General features: G+C 53.3%; 4 protein-coding genes across 4 annotated transcripts; 2 read left to right on the top strand and 2 right to left on the bottom strand.

The window, feature by feature from the left end:
- Positions 1 to 48: 48 nt before the first annotated feature.
- Z520_10457 (uncharacterized protein) lies at positions 49 to 792 on the bottom strand (the record flags this gene model as incomplete). Its single annotated transcript, XM_016780949.1, has 1 exon — positions 49 to 792. The coding sequence occupies one exon, from the start codon at positions 790 to 792 to the stop codon at positions 49 to 51; it is 744 nt and encodes a 247-aa protein (XP_016627955.1).
- A 7,264-nt stretch (positions 793 to 8,056) lies between these two features.
- Positions 8,057 to 9,624, bottom strand: Z520_10456 (uncharacterized protein; the record flags this gene model as incomplete). Its single annotated transcript, XM_016780948.1, has 4 exons — positions 8,057 to 8,260; positions 8,309 to 8,620; positions 8,674 to 9,541; positions 9,593 to 9,624. 4 exons carry the CDS (start codon positions 9,622 to 9,624, stop codon positions 8,057 to 8,059), a joined length of 1,416 nt encoding a protein of 471 aa, XP_016627954.1.
- Positions 9,625 to 18,469: 8,845 nt separating this feature from the next.
- Z520_10455 (uncharacterized protein) lies at positions 18,470 to 20,299 on the top strand (the record flags this gene model as incomplete). Its single annotated transcript, XM_016780947.1, has 2 exons — positions 18,470 to 18,665; positions 18,738 to 20,299. 2 exons carry the CDS (start codon positions 18,470 to 18,472, stop codon positions 20,297 to 20,299), a joined length of 1,758 nt encoding a protein of 585 aa, XP_016627953.1.
- A 1,650-nt stretch (positions 20,300 to 21,949) lies between these two features.
- On the top strand, positions 21,950 to 22,730 carry Z520_10454 (uncharacterized protein; the record flags this gene model as incomplete). The annotated part of the gene is made up of 2 exons (XM_016780946.1): positions 21,950 to 22,178; positions 22,231 to 22,730. 2 exons carry the CDS (start codon positions 21,950 to 21,952, stop codon positions 22,728 to 22,730), a joined length of 729 nt encoding a protein of 242 aa, XP_016627952.1.
- Between the last annotated feature and the right edge of the window lie 380 nt (positions 22,731 to 23,110).

Genomic DNA, 23,110 nt, shown 5'->3' with positions numbered 1-23,110 from the left:
ATACATACACATGGCTGTTAGCAATCAACTCAGGTCCTGGATACAAGTCTATTCTACCGGCCAGTTGCAGACCATACACCATGTGGGCACGCCTTCGTCGCCCTCTTTCCTGTCCCTAGGATACGACCAGATGAGCTTAACCACGCGGAAGCCAAAATACGCATAGATATCCCTGGCCCTCGTATTCCCTGCCACCAGCCAAAGCGGCAACTTCTCCTCCTTGGCTCGTTTGATGTATGGCTCAATGACAGCTCGCACGGCGCCCTTGTCTTTGCGCTGGGGATCCCGCGCCATCAGCGAAAGCGTCCAATATGGCTGATCGGGCCCCAGACTAGCCAGCCTCGCCGCTTGGATGTCTCGGGCAAACTGTGCAAAGACGGGCCTCTCCCGTGCCATCTCCGCAAACTGGGCCTCTGTAAAGGGTGGCACGTTGGACGATGGCGGCTCCCAGCATGCCACTGCCGCAAAGTTGGCTGCCTCGACGACCCACGCCCCAGCGGCCACCTTGGTTTCGATCCGCCCTTTGGCGCCCGTGTAGAGGAGTTCTGGCGTCACGGCCGTGGCCCTGCCGGTCTTTTCTTGTTGGAAGACAATGTTCAGCGGCTCGCTGACTGTGGCCCGTGACGAGATGTCGGCCAGCCGATGGCAGTATTCTGGGGACTGCGACGCCGTGGTTGGAGGTAGCGACTGCATTGGCACCGCAGACCTGCCCTTGAGGTCTACGAGAGACGTGGCCGACGCGCTGTTGACGGTGACTGCCGATGCTTCCATCTTCTCACTTGTCGTGGCCATCTTGTTGACTTCCTGCTCCATGCTTTACGGACAACACAGAGGTGCGGCTCGACTTGTGGTTCCTTTTAGCTGGCCAGATGAGTAATCCCCCCCTTTTGTATTACAGGTGATGGACACAGTACCCCTTCGGGTCGTCACCATCGGGTGAAAAGAAGAGACAGAACGACAGCAGGATCCTATGGATGACTCACTCCCAGGGACAGTTGATAGCAGCGACCCCGGCACTCCTGGTCTTGTCGGATCCGGCGTCCCCTCTTGGATCTGCCGTGCCAAGCAGTAGCACAGGCTCTCAGCTCTACTCGTTATACGAGGCTACCACCGAGCCTCTTGCTGCTGCTGCCCCTTTAAACGAAAGGTCAGCTTCATGTACTCAATGAAAAGGGCGATGAGTGCTTCAATGAAGCTACGGGCCAAGCCAGACATCCTCCGCCTCTGGTTGTAGGTGCCCCAAACCAGAATAAAGCATTCGACATTCATATAACAGGCACCATACTACGTAGTTCCGACATCGCTACATTGAACTGTTAGCTGATTATAAGCCCGTGCTAGACCAATTGCCAGCAACAAGCCCTGCAATGGAGCAGCATTCGCCTTCAAGAGTCTCCCAAGCTTCAAAAATGGATATATTGTCCAGACTTCACTGCTGAAAAGCATCTTGACTTGCAAAGAGGCGCAGCCTCTCGTCACCTTCCGGGTATTTCCAGCCCTGATGCATTCAGATGGGATCCATAAGCAAGAAGAATGAATTCACAGCTCCTGGGTCAAGCTTGTGAGTAACACATGCCGAGCAACGCAGCTTTCTGATCAAGGGTATGGTTGTGGCAAGACGCAAAGCAACGGTTGCTGGTACCAAAGCGTCTGCCATGTTCTGTAACCGCAGCAGAGTTTTGACCCCGGCAGAACGAGTGCCAGCTCCGATCGACGCGTGGCTGTTGATGGGCCGACATGACATTCCGTCTGCAGCGAGACAGTCTGGACCGACACTACATCTCATGAGGCGTGGATTACGCCTCCCGACTTAATTCCTTAGGTCCTCAACGTCCGCCGGTCAAAAACTCTCCAAGCAACACGAGCGCACGTCGAGCCTCCGCTTGACCCACGTCGATTGCTCGGGTTGTTGGTGACTTTACTTTGTGACTGTGCGCTATATACATGCCAGTACAGTGTCTTCTCGAGGACGTGAACCTTCTAATCGGTTAGCAGTCTCCTTCGCTGAGCGCATGCACTCCTACCATGGATACAACATATTGGAATGGAGAAATGAGCATTTATTGCACAATACCGAAACGGCACGCCGAAAACGGTGGGGACTCTTCAGCTGGGCTTTGCGGGCCAGTCCAACCAGTGGCATTGAGCGATCCCGGCTAAAGAGATTCTGATGGTCGCCAGCAACGTGAGTCGAAATTGAAGTCAGGCTCACTCAGTATTTGGACAACGCTCTCGGTGCAGAAGGGACCCAAGTGCCGGCCTGCATTTTTGCATCTGTTTGCACCCATTCGTGACATACAAGGGCTACATAACCTCAGCGCACGCTGAGCCAGTTGGTTGGAACGGGGAGGGGCTGACAAAAGAAGGCGTGACACCGACCAGAATGCCACCAAGATCGCTGGACAACAGCGTCTAAGATGTCTTCTTCTCTATCGCTCTTCTGTGATGCGGTGAATGCTGTGCTATGCCACCTGCACAAGGGCGACAGCGGCCTCGCATCTGCGCTGCTCCCATCCAAGGCTGCCACATCGGAAGGTTGAGTCATAACCTGACCTCGAAGGACACGCGAATTAGTTCTTGGAGCGGAGCCATTCCAAGTAGAATCCAGGTTGCGAAATGTCTTGATGATCAACGCAGAGGTGGCCAGTGGTGGAAATATTCATGTCAGCGTTGGACCCTAATGTGATCGCCAATACACACTCTCCCGTATTGGTCCTCCTGCTTCAAAATATTACTTTGACGATCACTTTCGGCCCTGAAAGAACCAACGTCGTCCGAAATCAGAAATGAGCGGACAGCGATTGACTCACAAGCTTCACCCTCTGGGGCCCGTGTTCCAGGCAATAAACGGTCCAAGTCAAAGCGGCTCAACTGGCCCCCATCCATGGGTTCAGCTCAATGTCCAAACAGCAAGATCTGCTGAGGCCCGGCATCGCCATCGGATGCAGCGCAGATGCGTAAGCAATACTCATTCATGGGCCTAATGACTAACCTGTCGATGAGGTTTCAGCACCTCTAATCGGGTGGATGTCCTCAGCGACAAACATAATCTTCGCACTGAGACGGTGTAGAGACACTCTTCGGAAAGCACATGGACGCGCTGCCAGCACTAGAGAAGTGTATTTCCAACAATAGAAACGAGTCGAGGCAACGATCCCGGTAGATCATCTGGATTTTGAGAAGTGGCCTCTTCAAGGAAACCCAGAAAGACTGCGCAGGAGTCGAAACGACGACTACCCATGTTCCGAAGTCAAGTCTACTCTCAATGCCGATGCTGCAAGTACAGGGCTGCACAGCCCGCGGCATCCCAATGGAAAATGAATAGACTGACGGCTTTACACGGGTGATGTTTTAGGGACAGGGTCGGTACTTTTCGATTCGCTAGCTGCGAGGAAGTCACATAGATCTCAGATACGGCCTCTGAAGACTCAAGCCCAGGTAAAATTGGTCAACTGAGGTTGGTCGCAAGTCCCAGAAAAAGACCATTCCAGCCCCAGGGAGACACTGAAACGAGTCTACCGTTGTGCTGGAGTTTCAGGCTTCTCCGGTCCGACGTCCACGCGTACAATCGCGGCGCAGCTGAATGATCAAAACCTGGTGGCCGAGTGATAAAGAGCATCAACTAAGAACAGTCTTGACTCCTGTGTCGCGGTTGATGATTATACCTATGTCAGCTTTGAGACATCGGACATATCGCTTCATGCGGTGCGCCGTATCTCATCTCGGTTATGGCGCCACAGCGCCGTGTAGACGACAAGTTGAATCGAGCAGGCAAGTCGAGGAGAGTGATCTTCGATCACGCTTAGCCAGAATCGATCTGCAGCGGATATCAGGCAAGAATGCCTAGGTACCTAATGATGGATAAGGTTGATGTGGCCATGGAGGCGAACACCCGGGCCACCCAGGCGTCAGAGGGGCTTTCTCTTTTGTTCTTAGGGCTGCGGGAAGTGGGATAGCATAACTCGTAGGATGGACGCCGCTCATGGACCTTGTCAAAGAGTCCGTCCGGTCCGGTTAACGGCCAGGAGATTCTCAATCAACGACGCGCCTAGGTACAGGGCTAGATCTGGACAAGAGATAAAAAGACCCGGTTTCGGGGACACCTGCGGTGTCTCCACACCAAGTACGAGTGATGTTTCCCGGCGTGTGGAGCCACAGTGGCCTGAGTCGTTCCTGCGCTGTGACAAGAGTGACGATGCGAGGCAGGATATCACTTCAGGTTTTTCGCTTGTACGAGGACGCCTTGGTGCTGGAATGTTGATATTGTATATCCCTTGGTGCACGAACAGGTTTGATTTGGGATTCATCTTTACAAGTATGACCCTGTTGAAACGGTGATGAAGAGTGGAGCTAAGAAAAGACCACGGCGCTGCTAGAGCCTCCGATCGCGGGCCAAGAGACTTGGACGAGCAATCATTGGAGGTCTCCCGCAATAAGTAATAGGTAGCTGGCCAACTGCAAGAGAACCAGGACCAGGGGGCTGGGTGCGGGCTAGAGGCCCCAGTGGAGGGGGGAAATTCACGTAGGTGCGACAGGGGCCGCTTAAAAGGGTGATCAACCGTTGTGACTTTGGCCGCTTGGGCCCGGGGGCGGTTGGCATCGACCGTTTGCAGCCAGATGAAGTTTGGCGTTGGCGGCGTCTGGAAGGATCCATCGACTGGTCCAGGCCACGCCACAAAGGTGTGAAGTTCGATGATGATGGAAGTGTGACCATGACCACGCTGGTCCGCGGCCCGGATGGAGGATGATGCACAAGACTCGTAAGAGTATACGAACCTTGAAGGAACGGCGTAGGAGCGCGCTTCAGTGGTCGGGCTATCTAGTGATTGAAGTGGCACTGTCTGATCTTTGCAACAAAACCAACGACAACAACAAACATTCTTTGGATGCGAGATCAACTTGAGGTCTGGCACTTGTTCTTCTTTGGGGGAGTGGGTTGGTGAGGTGAGAAGTGTTTGTAGATGCCTATTTCCACAAGCCCTGGACAGTGGGCACTGGGCACCTGGGATTACCAAGGCTTGGCTGGCCACTTCTGAAGTTCTGATGAGCCTGAAGCCTCTGACGTAATATGGGCATGGGTGGAAGGTGGGGAGGAGCCAGAGGAGCCAGAGGAGGAAGGCGCCCTGCAACTGGGGCAAAACGGACGAAGGAGGTTGGGAGCCACTTCCATCGACGCCTTTCCACTTTCCACTCTGTAATCCCGGCTCTCAATCATCCAGCTCGCAGTAGTACCAGTACCTAGGTAGTAGTACGGAGCAGGACGGAGCCACAACACACAAACAGGTCAGAGCACAATGGCAACAGAGAGCGGCCGTTTATTCCGACCCTGCAGGACGAGTGAATAATGCTTCAGAACTTTACTCATAGAAACCAGCCCCCAGTTCTCCACCCTGGACGCAACCCTTCGGCCTCGACTCGGATGCTCGGACTTGAGGTTGGGCATCGTGATCTGCTCGCCAACAATCTGTGACATCTGGACTTTTTCCTCCCAGTCTTCCTGGATGGCCGGATCTGGGATCTTACCTGGGGGAGATGCAGATGTAGCGGACTACTCCGGAAGATCTCGCCGTCCACTCTGTGGTCACCATCTCAGCAGATCAGCAAGGAGATTGGGGTGCTATAGAGACATTCGAGGGATCTACCCATTTGCTTGTTTTAGGTAGACGCACGATCAATCCCAGGCGCTCTGCTGACGGCTGCTGTTCGTCTGTTAGCCCATAGCAAACGGGAAAGTCGATGGCGAAGTGGTGGCATCAATCGCCCGTCTACCGCGTATTGTGCTTCCCTTGGTCTCGGGTCGGTCTCTTCCTGAAACGCTTCTTTCGCTGCCTGCTCTGGAGAAAGCCAATCGCATAGCGAAACACAGCGCAGCCACCCTGCCGGTGACCAGTAACCACGGCTCAGGTCATGTCAAGTAGTTGCCCAGTCCCGAAGTGTTCCGTCGTAACCCCATGCGAAGCCTCTTGATAACCATTGTTTTGCGTGATGTGCCTCCGGGCCAACCAACTGAAACGCTGGCCGATGGCATGGATCATGCACAGGCCAAAGTTTAAGGGCAGATGGCTTGCAGATCAGACACAGGGTAAGCGGGGGCAGAGCAAGCGCCGATCCTGGGTTGGCGATGTAGGGGTGCGAAGTCGATTACTCGTCCCGTGGGCCACTGGAGTGTCCTTGACCTCGGGGCGCCTTGGGTCGCTGTACTTAGGTAGACAAGGACTACCTATGCGACTATCCCATAGCACATGTCGATCATAAACCGTCAAATCCTGTCGCAACTTCTCAAAACCTGGATACTAGCGAGAAGCGTGACTCCATTTGGGCTCAAAAAGGCCAGGTCCGAAACAAAGCCCCCCGGACAAAGTAAGTGGGCAGTTGATGTTGGGCGACGCGAGGAGCAATCGCCCAAAACGGTCTCTCGCAGCTCAAACCCCGTCCAGACTGCATGTTCGAGTATCTTAGTGTGCGTGCCTTGTCTCTCGCCAGCCAACTTGAAAGCTAACAACCTACCTAGGTCGACACTAGACTCCAGGACAAGATTTCTCCGAAGCCTGTGCCCGGGGTGGCTTGTTGGCTTGTGCTGGTTTGTGCTGGTCTGCTGGGCTTTTGACTGTATTGCACCCTCGATTGGTTTGGCGGGCCCATAAGGTGGTGTGACCTCTGGCGAGGTGGTGCTGACTCGAGTTTCCCTCGCTCAGCTTTTTGCCCCCCTCCCAGTGCGAGAAATTCACTCCATTGGTGCCATTACTTTGAAACGAACGGGGAGTCTCTCTGTTCACCCTCCTAACCAGGTCTGGGAAGGAGGTGGATTTCGGTGCCAGCAAAAAAGGTGTCTGGCCCCCTTAGCGGTAGATCTCGATCGAGTGATCTGGCAGTTGTCCTGGTGGCGTCTGGCTCCTGGTCGCTTGGAAAGTGCCGGCAGTCAACAAAAAGTCCTTGGGACAATACCCAGAATCATGCACGTGAATGATTAACAACACCACCGACGTCTCAGAGACCTCTTTTCCTTGAGGGTTTGAGGGGTTTCTGTGGCTGCCTCGACCAAAGCTCACGAAGATACTCTGTGCCCACTGTTATCACAGGCCGCAAGGACTCAGAAAGGCTGATCCATGACTTGCCCTGTGGCAAGCAACCTTTGGGGATGAGCTTCAAGACTTGTGCAAGGAACGGGAGGCAAGCAAAACGCGACAAATTAGGAGCCCTCAAGCCGAATCCAGTATTTGGCTGCTGCCATGGTATTGTGAATAGTCTCTGTTGTTTTTTGTAACTGCGACCTTTGCTTGAATATTCCTTCCTGTGTAATACTGCTGGTCCCTTGAGAAACCTTCCCTGCAGTCGCTGCGACCCGGAAGAACCAAAAGTTGAACAGAGGCAGAAGAGGGAAACGATACACCTGCTTGAGGATCAGCTCGTTTTCTCTCCGTCTGCATTGTCTTCCTTCGTCCGGAGTGTCAAGCCAAACCTCAAAACAGGCGCAATTCGAACCCCCAGATCCATTCTCCGCTTAACTATTCTGATCCATCACCCACCCATCCAGCAACCATCCCATCGGAATGCCGCCTGTCACTAAGCAATAACAATATCGTAAAACATATTTCCAGGAGCCACAATGCTCCGCGTGCCTCTAATAAGGCCTTGGTCGGGGTATCAGAGAGAACAAGCCCACACGGACCCCTCCGGACGACGCTTTCGCCCATGCTCCCCATGATGCCTCTAATAAGGCACAAAGACTGTACAAAATGACGCCGTCTTTTCCCCCAAAGTTGCTTTTTGGTCGTTCCACGACTCCGAGCTTCATCTGTACAGTCCCTTGAGCAAACACATCCTTTCCATAAACTGGTCCAATGTTTGTGTACTGGTCGGCATCGTTGAAATCAAAACCGAAGACGCCGCTAAAACTCCTTCCAAGGTTTCGTCGTAAAAAGTGCCCGAGCATTCAACCACATAGTCGTAAACGTGTCTCCTAAAAGAGATTTTGCATGTGTCAACAAGTAGATTCGTAGCCATTATCCATCTTCTGCCTCCGAGCCGCCGCCTCCATGTTGGAAGCCGGCACCCTCTACGGCCTCGTGGAATCGGCATTTTTGGGGCGGAGGTTTGCTCCAGTCATAGCTGCCGCTTTGTTGACACCCAACTTTCGTGTTAACTTGGCATAGTGAAGGCCACATGCATTGCACAAAGTGCGAGCCCCGTCTGGACCTCTTCGCCATTCGGGCGTCTCGGCACGGTTGCAGCTGTGACATCGGCCAGGCGGCGCGGCTTTCTGTGGATATGTTAGCTAAAGCAACGCAATCGCTCATAGCATACTGACTCCACGTCGCTTCTTCGCATCGCCTCCTGAATAACCCCCATTTTTGTATTCGTCCGAAGTTCCTTGGTACTCTTCTTCCGCCTGAGCGCCCCGAGCAAGTCGGGCTTGCTCTGCCTTCGCATTCTCTTGAGCGACTACCATTTCTCGCAGGTAACTGAAGAGCTCGTACGTGCGGTGGGTTTGACGGAGCAGGTCATCTAGCTCCGCTCCTGGAGGGAGATTCTCTTGCACGTAGCCCGATCGGCTTCCCTGGTGAATACGTGGACCCCATGTCCGGCAAAACTCCAGCGTACGAAGGCTGGCTTCGCCAATCTAAAGAAATAGTCAATGCCACATCACTCGTCAAAAATGCGGAGGGAACATACTTCATTGATCCCCAACTCGGCGTCAAATACCTCCAAATGTCGTTTGACAGCCTCATTGTACGGTACCTCGTTCGCGGGTTTCGAGCCTGCGGTGAATTGGAAGACCTCGTTGGTAGAAGTGAGTGCATTTGAGGAGGTGGGATTACTGAATGGTGGGAAAGCTTGTTGCTGCCTCGGCGGCTCGTAAGTCTGAGGAGATCGGCCTGTGGCAGCCTCATTATGGTTTGTGAACGTGGTATTCGCCAAAGAGGCCGAACGAAAATTTGACGGTTGCTGAGAACTGGGAGAGCCTGGGTAGCCAAAGGTCTGAGAGACTGGTTGACGAGGATCGGGTGCCGGCACGGATGGCGGAGGGAAAGGCGGCTTCGCGGTCTGCGGTTCGGTTGGAGTCGATGCGGTCATTTGAGGCGCCGAGAATACATCTCGTAAGGCAGGCACAGAGGGTGCCGGCTGAGAAAAGGGATTCACAGGACCCTTGGGGCCATCCGAGAACGATGGGCCAACGGCTGCCGAAGGCGTGGGCAATTGATGCTGGGACGAGCCTGAGAAGGGCATTGACTTGTCTCCTAGAGCCTCATGAATGGAAGGCAGAGATTTGCGAAGATCAGGCGACTCCTTCTCGTCCCTGGTCGAACGTCGAGTGGTGGACTCGGGAGGGGATATGTAACCCGACACACCAGTGACAGAGCCTGCTGTTGACGGTGCACATGAGTACGGCTGAGGCTGGCCCGAGTACATGGATGCCGTGGGACTGGCCAAGGGTGCCGTGCTGATGCTCAGACCGCTACCGATGGAATACCTCGAAAGGTCGTTCCTCTCGGATCTGATGGTGTCAAGGTCGAGATGACTTATGGATGGCAAAGTGTCTCTGATATACGCATCAGCAACTCAGGTCTGTTTGTAGAGGGTAAGACATTACCTGGGTCGAGGGGCGGCTTCTATTGTTGCCATTGTGATGGTAGACGAGTAGATATAATCTCCTTCCAACAATGATGATTATTCTATTGTTTGAGGATAGCACGATGGATCATGAGGCCAGACCGCGGAAAGGAAAATGTTTTGCTTCCAATGTACCTTTCCGCACGAAGTTGCAAGACCGCCCGCTCCAACGTGACGCAAAGCCTAGGCCCCGTCCTGTTGTCGTTGCACCAACGAGATGGGTATGAACAGTGCAAGGAGCCGTATTGACCGGCACTCCTGATATTTGACTTGTTGAGGGCTCAAGACCAGCACCAAAGACGACCAAAGGAGAAATCCGACTCCTTGATTTGGTGGGATGAAAAGGTCAGACTGCGCAGTCTCTCCACGGATCGCTGTCGACAAGTGCAGATGTGCTCGATACCTGGCTGGCCTTGTGGTGGGCAAGGCGTTGTCGAAAGGATGTCGAGCGACAATGTGCAAGGACAAGAGATGTAACAAAGGACTTCAGAAGAGGAGAAGGCGCATGTGCAGTGTGCTAGGAAATCGATCGTGGCGATGGAGGGGATTTTGACGGATTTCGGGTTCGAAGGTTGGCACGATGGTGAAAGAATGAAGATGAGCAAGTCTTAGAGAGCGAGATGGGCGGAGAAAGATCGAGAGATCGCGCTAAGCATGGGCCGGAGGGCAGGTGGGAACCTTGAATCCGGATGTCCAGGTGCAGGTGTGCAAAAGCCAAAAAGTGGGCTTGGTGAACCTTGGCGAGTCACAGGCCGAGTCGATGAGAGGGTTGGACCCCCTGTCACTGTGTGGGTGCTGGTTCTCTCTGGAAGTCTGACCCAGAAAGAAAAAGTCAGCCAGTTAGCACCCTGGGGGCCCTTTGTGGGCTGGTGGGCTTGCGAGCTGCTGGGTGGCTGCGCCAGGGAATCAAAAATACGTCGTAAGTGGGTTGACGTTTGGTGACGCCCTCCAAGGCAGATGGTGTTTTGGGTAAAGTCTGACCTTCCTTTGACCTGACCAAGCTACCGGCAGACCAGGGGAGGATGGAGGACGACGGTGGCTCTTTTCTCTCAGCGATAGACTGATAGCTTGCTGACAGGGGCGAGCCTTGTCTGGCCGATGATCATGGAACGATTTCCTGCGCGATGGTCTCGGCCTACGATGCTTGGACCGGGATGTTGGGGGGGGAATGGTCGGAGTTGCGAAGTTGCTGGATTGCAGCCAGAGGCAGAGAAAAAGCGGGGGGGAGGAGAGAGAAAGGCCGGCTAAGGAATGGGCGGTTTGGGGCCCAAGGACTCACCCACCAAAAAAGAGAAGGGAAGGGAGAGCGAGGGAGGGGCGAAAGAGAGGGAGAGAACAGGGGCCCTGGAAGAATCATGATGGTGCAACTGTTTTGGGGCATTGGAGGAGTCGCAACACCCCCCGGCCGCCGTTAGGGACCCTACTTCCTTTCAGGTCATCCCTCGTTTACTTGCCTGCTTGCTTGCTTGCTTATAGGTACCCTTACCTGCTACCTTAGGTACTGATAGAATACCTGGCTTCTGTAGATTTATGCACTTACCGCAAGACTTGCGCACCAGGTACCTAGTAGGCATATACGGCCCCCTATGCGTATCGACTCGGTACACCTAGGTAGATGCCTAGCAGTAGTATTTAGCGGGCATGTACGAGGGACTCGGTAAAGCACTCTGCAGTCACCTATGTTTGGGCAGCCTCCAGAGATCTGCTTTCTCGCTTCCGCATGTTTGACCATAACCTGTGCTGGGCTGGGCTGGGCTGTCTTTCCGGTGCCCTTCCCTCGTTCACGCCCTTTTTCCCTTGCCTCCCCCGCCCTAGAATCTTGAGACGTGCACCTTCAGTCGAGGGTTGAGACTTGCCGATTGCCGCCGTACCTGCACAGCTCGAGCAATTATTCTAGTCGAGTGGAGATGTAACACCGCACTCACCAATGGCTACCCACTGGCCGTACTTCGCAGTCCCTGGGTCAGTTGCCGCCCGGTTCCTTTGGGACTGTTCACGCATTTCTTGTCATGCTGTGTAACAAGAGTTAAGAAATCCAATTTGGAGTCTAGTCAAGCCTGGATTTGTCGACTCGTGGTTCACCCGCTCACTGGCCCCCTCGCTCACTGAACTTGGATCTCTGAGACCAATTTGCCGCCTCCTACCATGCCCAAATCGTCTCGCCTATTGCTCGCCGGGCCCTTGCCCATCGCTTCGACGCTCGTTCCCCCCCATGACCTGCTCGTATCTGGCTGAACCTCCTTCGCGCTCCCTCGAACTTGCAGCAAAAACCACTCCACCGCCCTGGTCCCCAGCTAAGCGAGACGCCTCTGGCGCCATCGGAAAACCTTTGTCAGGAGCTCTACGCCGTCAATGCTTTACCAAGTGCCAGCAAGTCCATTCAATTTCTTTTGAGCTTCGCCAGAACACTAACGGCCACGCCTCCAGCGTTCGGTCTCGCGGCGAGATGAACATGCCAAAAGAAAGCCAGTCTCGGGCTGTCGTCTGATTCTCCTGCATCCAACACACCTCGCGGAATGTTGACCCTTAAAGTTCAGCATTGACATGATCCCTACGAGCACCTCTACCAATGAATCGCGGATTTTAGGCAACATAGACTTCGGCGCAAAAGCTAGGAATGTCTAGGCTACGATGACATCTGACAAAGGGAGCAGTAAGGCCGGAGGTGTTGGGTCAAGCAGGTGGAAATGGACTCCGGGCCAATTCTAAGCCAAATTTGAGCCCAACTCGGAGCCAACGTCGCCCATCATCTACACGTGGAATCCGAGAGCTTATCGAATCAAATCGGGGAGCGCTTTCAGATCGATCCATCTCGACGTATCAGAGCCTTCTGATCCCTCACCCCCGGTGGTGCCGGCGTCATTGATGTATACCATCGTTGCATCGATTCGCCACTATTGATTTGTGGCCGTCTTTGTATGAACTTTCTTTTTCCTTCTGGGTTCCCTCTGGACGGGCAGGTATCTGCTCCGTAGCAGCAGCTAGGTTTCCAGCAAGTGGTATCCGATCCCATTTCGGCTTACGGAAACCCCTAGATTCCCCCGTCGCACTCGGCTATCTGGGTCTCTCCGCCAAATTCATGCCGGTTATTCTTAGGCGTTGGCGAGTTTGCCTCCTGAGTACTGACCATGCTGTTCGTACCCTGTACTCGTACGTACATAGAGATTGATCTGGCGTGTCAACTGCCACTTTGAGCAGAAGTCTTTCGGCGCCCCCTTCCCGCCGTGGCTTTCCTGGTCGAAGGCGGTGAGCTTCGAACAATGGCAGTTGATGCATCTCCGGCCTGCGGGGGCAAATCAGGGCGGCGCTCTGGAAACCATGTGGCTGCCTCGCATCGAGCTTGAACTGTCAGAGTTTTAATATCGACCTATTACGGCTCTAGCCCCCAGTCTACGATGGAGCTACAAAGTCGTGTCTTGAGTCTTGACAGATGTCAAGAATCCACGGCTTAACATTCCAGTTGCCCGGATCGAGCATGTGATGCAGCAAGCCGCCCTTCTCCCAGATGTTGTGCAACCTTTCCCTGAAATGGACATCTTGCGCCCATAACTGGCTAGTGGAAGCGTCCTGGTGTCGATGTGCCGTTGAGCGAGCATCACGCTTTGAAATCGTGGCATTTCTCTTGACTTCTTTACGCCTCCGGAATATCCCTCAGAGAGTCAGTCCCCTCTTGACTCGGACTCGGATCTACCAGTCAGAGGATGGTTTGGGGGAGGGATGGTGGTGCCGCAGTGACACCCGCCAGTCACATTTGCGGCCATCTTCAAGGGCCAGCACTGCTACACTACCTGGCGAGCTGGAGCTGGGTACCGATGAGGGAGAGCTTGCCGATCGTTCACCCAGAGTCTCATCCACATCAGACCACACTTGGGGCAAGACTCCCCGTCGGCCTCGTTGCCAGGGACCACTTGACTGTGAGGTTGGCCGACGCCACGACGACCTACAATGCATCCTCGTATTAATATTTCCTTGCATTCACATTTCCGGCAGCGATCTTGTTCAGGAAAAGCCCCCCCAGGCCTCCACCAGCGACCGCCCTCGGAGCCTGACAAAGTAGACTTCCACTGAGAACTTTGTCTTTCGTGGTTTTCGAAGACTCCTGCTCCCGGTACTGATTTTGTCCCCTTTCACGCACGCGGCTGTTGTGTGATGCCAAATGTAGTGAACAGATGTCAATGAGCAAGGTGGATATTGCTTGCATTGTTGCAAATGGCAGGACGCCACCACGTGGCGGGTAAAGTCCAACCCGTTCAGATCACGATCAGATTGAAAGGCTTTTTGTAAGGCATTCCCCACCCCTTCACAACCCTCGTGATTCAGCAGCACTGTCAGGCTGTTTCGCCTCTTTTCAGCTCCCATCCAGAATACGAAGTACTTGGTACCAACTAGGAGGTGAGCATCTTGCCCAATCCGCGTTCAGAGTGCAAAGCGCTCAGGGTCTCTTGCCTGTTCCACGATGGAGAAATGTTGGGCGCCTCGCTACTGGCCACTTACCAACGACTTTTTGCACTCAGACTCTGAATCTGGGTATCGGTTGCCCCCCTTCCCTGGAGCGATCAACGATCTCCTGCATGTCTTAGCGCCAGCCACCACTGTCCAGACCATGTGCCTAAAGGGGTGTAGGATCGCTCGACTCCTCCTTTTCGTGGTCGCTGCGGAGTACGTGCAACCGATGGTTGCACAGCTGATCTTTGCTGATGCCGCACTCCTCAACAAGGGGAAAAGGGAGCGAAACTGGGCATGTGAACCACATCGTCCGCATCATTCCGCATCCTAACCCCTTAGTCTGCGCTCTTTTTGATTGGGTGGCTGGCGACTGTGATGTCTTCTTAGTCACAGTGGATATGCAGCTATTTCTCAACGGTCGCGCAGGAGCTCTGCATCTTACTGACGAGCATTGTTCAGTAATTGGCTCCCCAGAGTCTCGACTTACCTATCCAAGCGAGGAGTCGGACACCGGCCATCAGCACAACCAGATCACAATATGGCCAATGACGAAAAGCAATCCGAATTCTACGGGCTCTCACCCACGCCGTGGTGATTCCAGGCAAAAGTGCAAGTCGATGTGATGAAAATGCTCTGGTAACTTTGGAGGGAACACTACTATGACGCACGTCCTTCGCCCTGTGTTTGAAGCTAGGTGCTCCACGAGCTTTGGAGTTTTCAATGCCTATCGAAGAGTGGAGTGGGTGATGAGCTTGCCAAAAAACCGTGGGTGTTTTTGGGTTTCCATTACAAGCAAGGTGACATGTGTGTCGCTGCGTGCAGAGGCAGCGCAGTCAGCCCCGAGAAACCTTCAACGACCCCTCCTCGCCATTTAGGACGCGGGAGAAGGTCGATTCAGTCTAGCTGTGGTTTCCAAGTGCATCTGGCCCCAAGTAAGACGCGACCCATCTACGGAGATCGTCCAAAGGCGTCCAGTTACTCGTACGCGTATGCACCAGATCCTGCCAATCCTTTGACTTTGTTGATTTCGGGCTTTAGCCACCAGGTTTTGCGACTAATTGGGTGTTCTGTAATGTTGACCACCATGGGATTGAGCACATCTGAGAAACAATATCGGCATTTCCAACGTCACAATAGGTATTGCAAGGATTCCGCATGATGTTGGCGACCTCGATTCTAGAGACGTGGGTGGACACCCGTCACACCGCGGGTTGGATCGTCTGTTGATGGTTCAAAATTTTTGGCACTGATTGGATATGGAAACGTTGCACAACGCTAGCAAATGAATGGTTCACCAACCACAGGTTGACAAACAAGCCGTCTCTTGCTGCCGCTGTCAGGGAAGTCGAGCTCTGCTGAAGGCCAGCGATGGTGGCGGCGCAGCGCAACGTATGTGTACGTGAATCACGCATCTTGGACAGCCACTGTGTCCGACAGTTGTGGCCTGTTCAACCTTGCAGATCTCTGCCTCCTCTGTCCCTGTACACCGCTTTCTCCTCCAGCGCCGCTTGTTTCTCCTGACAAGTGCGAGGAGATAAGAGTCTGAGAATTGACAGAATTGACAGATTCGGCAGGTTGCCAACAGGGATGACAGCGGTTTGGCAAAGAGGAGATACGCAGTGTGTCTCTCGATCGCACTCCGTTTCCGCTGCAGTGCGGCCGGCCACGGAGCCATGGAGCGTTTTGTGATCCAACTGCTTTCAAATCCGTCCCGTCTCCCATCCTGCTACAGGCATCTGCGTCTCCTCACTGCCCTCCCGGGGAGTCTTTGACGTGCATGACAGCAGTAACATGCGATTGTGGTCTAACACTCCCAAGCCTGGTCGACAGCCTCAGACCGCTGTATCGGGATCCTCGGATGTTGGTGTGTGCCCTGTATCTCTGTCAAGTCTTTGGGGGGCGAATGAGAGCGGATGGTGGCGGCAGACGAGCGTTGGAGATGCCATGGCAGTTCAAGCCTCATTTTCAACAACTGCAAATCTCTACTATCTCAGGATAACAGTCTTGGGCCGCAATCTGGAAACCATGATTCAATTACCTGTCGCCTGTCACCCTGAGACCAAAAAAAGGGCCCAGTTCTAGGTGGCCTTTGAGCACCAGTCGGTCGACTGTTCACTGCATCCACACCCCAGTCGTCCAGAAGTGACCAATGAGAGAATTGATGAAAATCCAGAGAACACACATACACATTGTGGACACACAGGAGCACTATTCACATCTTCCAGCTGCCCGCGTATACTAATCCACAATGGCGGGCTTTGTAGTCAATTCTCAAGACATTTTCATGTCCGCCGTCCTTCGTTGTTCGATTTGTGAAGCCTGGAAGAAGAAGCAACACATACTTCCTTGGCTGGCGTAGACCTGCTCTTCGGATGGAATGAGGGTCGAGCCCCCATGTAGAGAGAGAATGAGCCAACCCAATCTTTATCCGATGGTATAGCATCTGTCCTGAGCTTTCTTGATATAATCCGTATTCCCAGAGCACCTGTGGATACCACTGCCTGTATGTTGTTTCGGAGCCTTACCTTGGTCGAACTGATTTTGCTATTATTGAGGGCATCCGTGCAAGAGCAAATGCGATCGGATGCAGGTTGTCTCTCTCCTGCACTTTAGTCATTGACCCACCAAGGAGGCACTTGCGAGCCTGTCAAAACGTGTTTTCAGAGATGAAATTCGATATCATTGCCGTATGCGCGCCTCCAACGCCGTCGCTCAAATTCAGACCATTCGCAATCGACAACTTCCCTGAGCGTTCGTGTGTACAATATGCCAGACAGCTTTGCAGTGCCATCTTTCGCTGTTCATTTCTTCGTTGGCGGTTCAGGCTTATGACCCGTCTTCAATTCTTCCCAGAATAGCTTGAGAAAGTGGCCGACGCCTCGCTCGGTGGCTTGGTCGTCTGTTTCACATATCGAAGATGTGAGCTTGATCCTTTTCTTCTTGGGGTACACAACAACCAGAAAAAGTATTCTTGGACACATACGGTCAAGGTGTGTGCCGCCATAGTATTCTGGCGGCTTGCCATGTTGGAGTTCATGGACCTTCTTGTGGACGCGCTGGACGCCACGGTGGAAGGAGGGACTGCGTAGGAGCTGGAGGATCGTGTTTCGTCAGAGGTTTTCCAACGAGCTGGTACGAGAGAGATCCGGGCCCAATACTGGGATGGCCTACCATTTCTACTAATCGCTTCTAGGTGAATGTCAGTGGATTGTCCTCCAGACGATGCTGAGGGGCGAAACAATCAGACCTCAAGAAGCCACCACCAAGCCATGGTGGAAAGAGGCAAAGGTTGGCCAGTCCGAGCGCAGCTTTGGCAAAATGCTGGTGAAGCAGTGTCCTCCAACGGTCAGGCGTCAAGAAACTCTCGATATGGAAGACTCACGTTGAGATGGTGGGTTTTTTGGCCGACATCTCTGGCGAAGCCTGAAACAACTAATAATAATATTGATTGATGTTGATGATGTCTCCGCATCCAGCGCCAGAAGAGTCAAGAGTGCTGTATGTGACGGAGCAATACAAAGCCCAAACACCGCCAATGTGACAGCAGGTGTGCGAGGTGTATGAGTCAAAAGGCTTGTAATTACGTTTTATTTACAAACAGGCTGGGTTTGCAGCTAGGCCCCGGCTGCAATATGAGGTCAGCCATTCGGCCTCTTTTGTTCTTCAAGTTTGGATTTCCTTCTTGATTGGAACAATACAATCCCCAATCGTCGCTTAAGCATAAAATCCATATCAAAGTATCCATAAAAGATCTCCATCGGAACAAGGCTATCGGCAGTCTGCCTCCTTCGAAGAACATTCTTCCTTTTCTTTGCCCTAGGGCAGCATCTTAGCGACCCCTCGATATCAATCCCCCTCCCGCGCTTCCTGAAACCGATAAGACGCACTCCATTGTATCTGAGGTCTGGAGAGATTCATTGAGCAGCCAAGTCGTCCTTGACAAGGCCCGGCAGCCGCGGCCTTGACGACATTAACCGGCTTCAAGTTCAAGTTCCTAACACAGACTCGCCAAGCATCTTTCAACGTTCTTTGTCTACCTAGGTACATAGTACTACACAGCAATCGCCCGCTGGCACTCTTTGTATCCAGAGTACCTCAAACTCTTCTTTGTTCATTCAAGAGGTCACCGCATATCATCACAACGACTGTCTCAAGGCTGTTCGCTGACAAAGCCGGTGCCGCTCCTCAGGATCCTTCTCCTGGGGAATCTTCTAACCACACCCCTCCCAAACGTCCGTCAATCTTGCAAAGACTACATATCCACACATCGGGGAGGAAGAATAAACCAACCCCAAACCTGACCATCCGGCCTACCACTTCCTCCTCGCTTCCACCCCTCTCAACCTCGGTGAGTCGGGCTGGCTCATCTCACTCCTCCGATGCAGTGACCATCGCCGACATCACCGCAATGATGCCACAGACTTTATCCCTAAGCACGCCGCCGCAAGGCTCCGTTAAGAGGCAACGGTCCCAAGAGATGTCGGCCAACGTTTCTCGACCGCCTTCCAGTGGCCAGGGACAACCTAACGGTGTGTCTGGAAAGCCTGATGACCCAGCGCAGCGGCTGAACGTCAAGATACCTGCCTACCTCAACAAATCCCGAGCCAGTAAGTAGTACCTCTGGGCGTAGGACTTTCTGCACATTGAGATATCCGAGGATCTAATCGCCTCGGCAATAGAGATCTCGTCAGCATTCCAGGATTTGGAGTGGAAGCAGAGAATGCGCCTCCAGCATGCATCCCAGAATCCCCATACCTCTCGATTCCGGGTCGACCGCTCATGGACTGTGATCAGCCGCAATCGCTATGGCAATGTTCAGCCTTGGGAATCATCAAGGGTCAAATTGAGAAAGCCAATTGGAGGGTCTGACTATGTCAACGCGTCTCCCATCATTCTTGAAAGTCGACACGCCAAAAAACCTCGCAGTGGAAATTCGACTCCAACATCGACCGGTCAGCCTTTACTTCCCGCGACAGCCCCAGCCAAAAGTGTTTACATCGCCACCCAAGGTCCAAAAGAAGGACAATTCTCACACTTCTGGCACATGGTTATGCAAGAGACGCCCGGCGATGTTGGCGTTGTTATCATGCTCACACAGCTTTACGAAGGAAACAAGGAGAAATGCGCCCAGTACTTCCCTCCCGACATGAACAACCCCACGATAATTCTGCCCGCTCATGAGGACGGCAATGATGATGGAGACGCAGAGACCATGGATGATGGTGATCCCTTCCTGGACTCCCCTACGAGAAGCGCTGAAACTGATAGTGTTGGAACAGATGCCGAAGACCTTCAAAGCGAGCCGCGAGGTGGCCCTGGAGATGACGGACAGGAAGTTCCGGCCCAGGAGCAAGGTCAATGCGGCTCCGTTACTCTCCTTTCCCTAGACTACGACGCCAAGATTGGTTGTGAAGTCCGCAAACTTCGATTGACGATCGATGGTGAAACCAAAACAATCTATCATTACCTCTTCCATGGCTGGCCGGATTTTGGCAAACCAGAGGCAGAAGATCGAAGGGCTCTACTGGAACTAACCCGAGTGTCACGAGCGGTTGCAGGCGATTCTCCACGAATCGTGCATTGCTCTGCTGGAGTCGGTCGGACAGGCACTTGGATAGCACTGGACTTCCTCCTACAAGAGCTCGAAGCGGGTCGACTGGTTGAGTCCTCCCCTCCACAAACAGGGACGCATACCCCGACAACGAACTCCAACGGTCCAGGTACGTGGGGCAGGAGCGGGCCTCCAAAAGCAAGCACACCCGATCCAAAAGACGAAGAGGATCTCATATGGGAAACCGTGAATACGCTCCGCGAACAGCGCATGATGATGGTTATGAACGAATTGCAATACAGTTTCCTCTACGAGGTTCTCAAGGAGGCATTCATTGACAGGTACGCGGAGAAGGAGACCGGGCCTGTCGTCATCGAGGTGCAAGAACCGAGCCCTAAAGTGGCGAGGAAGAGGTCACCCTTTGGCGGGATGTTTCGTGGCGGCCGGGTCGGGGCCGTCAAGGAGGACGAGGATACAGTGTCGGCGGACGGTGTTGAGATGGGCGAATCGGAAGCCGAGACAGAGATAATGGAGAAGGAAAAGGCTGGCATCGAAGTAGATATGGAGGGCCAACCACGCAAGGATGGTGGAGCAGATGAGGATCCGTATGCCGCTGTGGCACCGGAGTCGATCCGTCAGGGACAGGAGAAGACAGAACAAAACGAGGTACGCGAGCACGAAGTCAAGTGAAACGAATCGACGACTTGCAATTGCATTGGGTGGGATGAAGAATGATTGTATGAGCACGAACTTGCCAAAAGCCATTGAAGGTTTCCGACGGGAAGGGACATACACGAGCTTACAATCCTGTCTGAGATGCCACTCTCAAGATCAGGAAATGGCTGGCTTCTCGAAATGTTTGATTAACGAAAAGCACTGGGTGTCCTTCAGGGTGGCGTTCACGTACGCGAGCATTGAAGGTCAAACTGTACGGGTGGTGTACTGGACTTAGGATTGGAAACAAGACAAGCTGTGTTTTTGGCCCATGGTCTCTGCTATTCATCCTTTCTGCTTCATCGCCGCCATCCTGGTCTCGTCGACAATCCGCTGAGGGGTTTCAAGCACTGCGGACTTGAGGCTCAAATACGTCGACACCTTGTTCCCGTACTGTTCGGCAATGTTGCAAGTAATGTAGGCATCTCCTATGTTAATCTTGGGCTCGCTGAATGGCTTGCAACAGTCAATTCTTGCTCTGTGCACATGTTGATGAGATCTGGGGGGTTCGGCCGGCATTTCCGTCGTAACTGTGTGGCGTGGTCGCTACAGGTCCATCTGCACCATACACGTCGATGGTCCTCAATCCCGTTGTTCAGTCTGATCACCTCCGCCTGTTTGAAGTTTGCATAAACGACTAAATGGAAAGCATTGAGGGAGGAGCCGTCGTACAAGTCGTGAGAGAGCGGCCACGTGATCAGGAGCTCTGATACACGTGACAAAGCCCACTAATCCCCATTTGGATATTCCGTCTCCCTTCCTGGTCCTCCCTTTTCTCTTGCGACACTGTCCGCTTCACCATTGTGCTTCAGATGCTTGATCGCCTGAACCTGAGGGCAATTACCGCCAAGGATGGCATGGATGCCGTGTATTCCAGTCTCACTCTGCTGCTCACTCGACGCTCGAAATCGATAGTCTGTGCCTATCTCCGACACGCCCACAAGGTCCTAGTCAAAATTGACGGGGGAGTTCAGACACATACGCATTCGGACCCAAGGACGTTTTGTACTGCCCTACAACGACTGATGGACCCATAGAGACATGAATGGGAGTGATTGTATATACTGTGGCTGTCATGAACGCGTTGTCTCGAGCTGCCGAGTGCAGTGCACCCGTGGTCCTTGGGTGGCTGGGGTGTCTGTTTACCCAGACGTTGTCCCCCCTCTCAGCGCGAAAAAAGGTCTTACTGATTATTTCCTCGTCGCTACCTGAGCCGTGAGCGTCAGCATCAACTACAGTCCTTCTCTCCAAACAGGTATGGGTTGCACTGCAGACACAGACTCGTTTGAGGATTTGTGCTGGCGGACGCCAAAAGTGGTTGGGGGAACCCCCTAGGCCGCACGTGAAACGCAACCCACGACACGCTCCGCCTCATGTTCGAAACGTGCAATCGGCACCTCTGCCATCCGCGCGACCAGGTCAATTGGTTATAAGGCACTTCCAAGACCTGCCATTGCCAAGTCGCCTTCTCTCTCACTATTCCAAACATTCTTTCCCATTGTCGTCGTTCTGTTTCCGATTTTCTCGCTCTTTACCGCTGGCCGGGCTCTTTTCTACAGTCCTTCCTTTCCAAGAACATCTCTCCTCACGCTCTTTACTTGTTTTCCAGCATCTCGGGAGATCAAAATGCTTGTCAAAGCTACTGCTGTCACCCTGCTGGTGGCTGTTGGTTCAGCCTCAGCTGCCGTCTTGTCCTATGGCAAGGAATCTGTCATGAGGGAGGACCCCGACTTTGGCCTCTGCCTCCCGACCATGAAGTTTGAAGGTGGTCTTGGTGGACGATCATCGGTGGACTTTACTTTCTTGCCTACCGATGCGTTGTGTGCTCGTGGTCAGCAAGAGGCTCCCAACCCAAGTAAGTTTACCGTCGATCTTTTGCGCTGTGCTGTAACTAATGGTGGTGCAAGATATCATTACCAACCGAATCTGCGACCAACTCGCCACCGTCTGCGGAGCAAATGAAGCCGCAAAGTCTCTTTGCCGCGAGTCTCAAGCGAAGATCCGAGCTTTGGGAACTCGCGACAGGTCCACTGCTGAGACCTGGAACACACTCATGGGCTTTGGCGGTGCCTTGACCAACCCTGATGGGGGAGCCCCGGCGCCTAATGCAGTCAAGGACGACCTGAAGAAGAGAGACACCAAGAACGTGGAAAAGCGAGCTCCCATGATCTACTGCTCTGCCACCGAGTGGATTGACGACTGCACCGGATGGCCTGATGTCGAACCCGTTGTCAAGAGATCCGAAGATGCTGCTGCTGCTGCTCCCGTCGTGAAGAAGCGCAGTGTGGAGTCGGCTGCAGAGCCCGCGATGGAGAAGAGATCCGAGGGTAAAGCCAAGAGGGCGGATATCCCCATGATCTACTGTTCGGCAACCGAGTGGATCGACGACTGCACTGGGTGGCCATAGAGGATTCGTTGCCAGACCAGGAATGGTTAGTGTTGATGTTCCGCTGGGTCGCACAGTCAGGGATTTGAGGAGGCGAAAAGGATTGGTTGTTTTTCAAAGCTGCCATGGCTATCATTGCATTACTGTATCACATTTTGTGTCAATATATAAGCTGTGTCTAGATGTCTCCCAGAGGCCGTGGGACAGAGACAATGAAAATGGAATCAGAATGACGAACATGAACGCAAGACGTGCGAGACTGGTGCCCGCGATCCATACATTAGGTACCTGGATATTCTATACCTAGTACCATGTACTTCGTATGGGTTGTGACATGACGAAATGTGCCATGCGCTTGTGCCATGCGCTTCGGGAGGAGATGCCGATCCGACGACTGGAGT

This window comes from Fonsecaea multimorphosa (assembly GCF_000836435.1).
Source record: "Fonsecaea multimorphosa CBS 102226 unplaced genomic scaffold supercont1.30, whole genome shotgun sequence".
NCBI lineage: Eukaryota > Fungi > Ascomycota > Eurotiomycetes > Chaetothyriales > Herpotrichiellaceae > Fonsecaea > Fonsecaea multimorphosa.
Note: the sequence above shows the minus strand (reverse complement) of the source record. Positions and strands in the feature narration are given on the sequence as shown.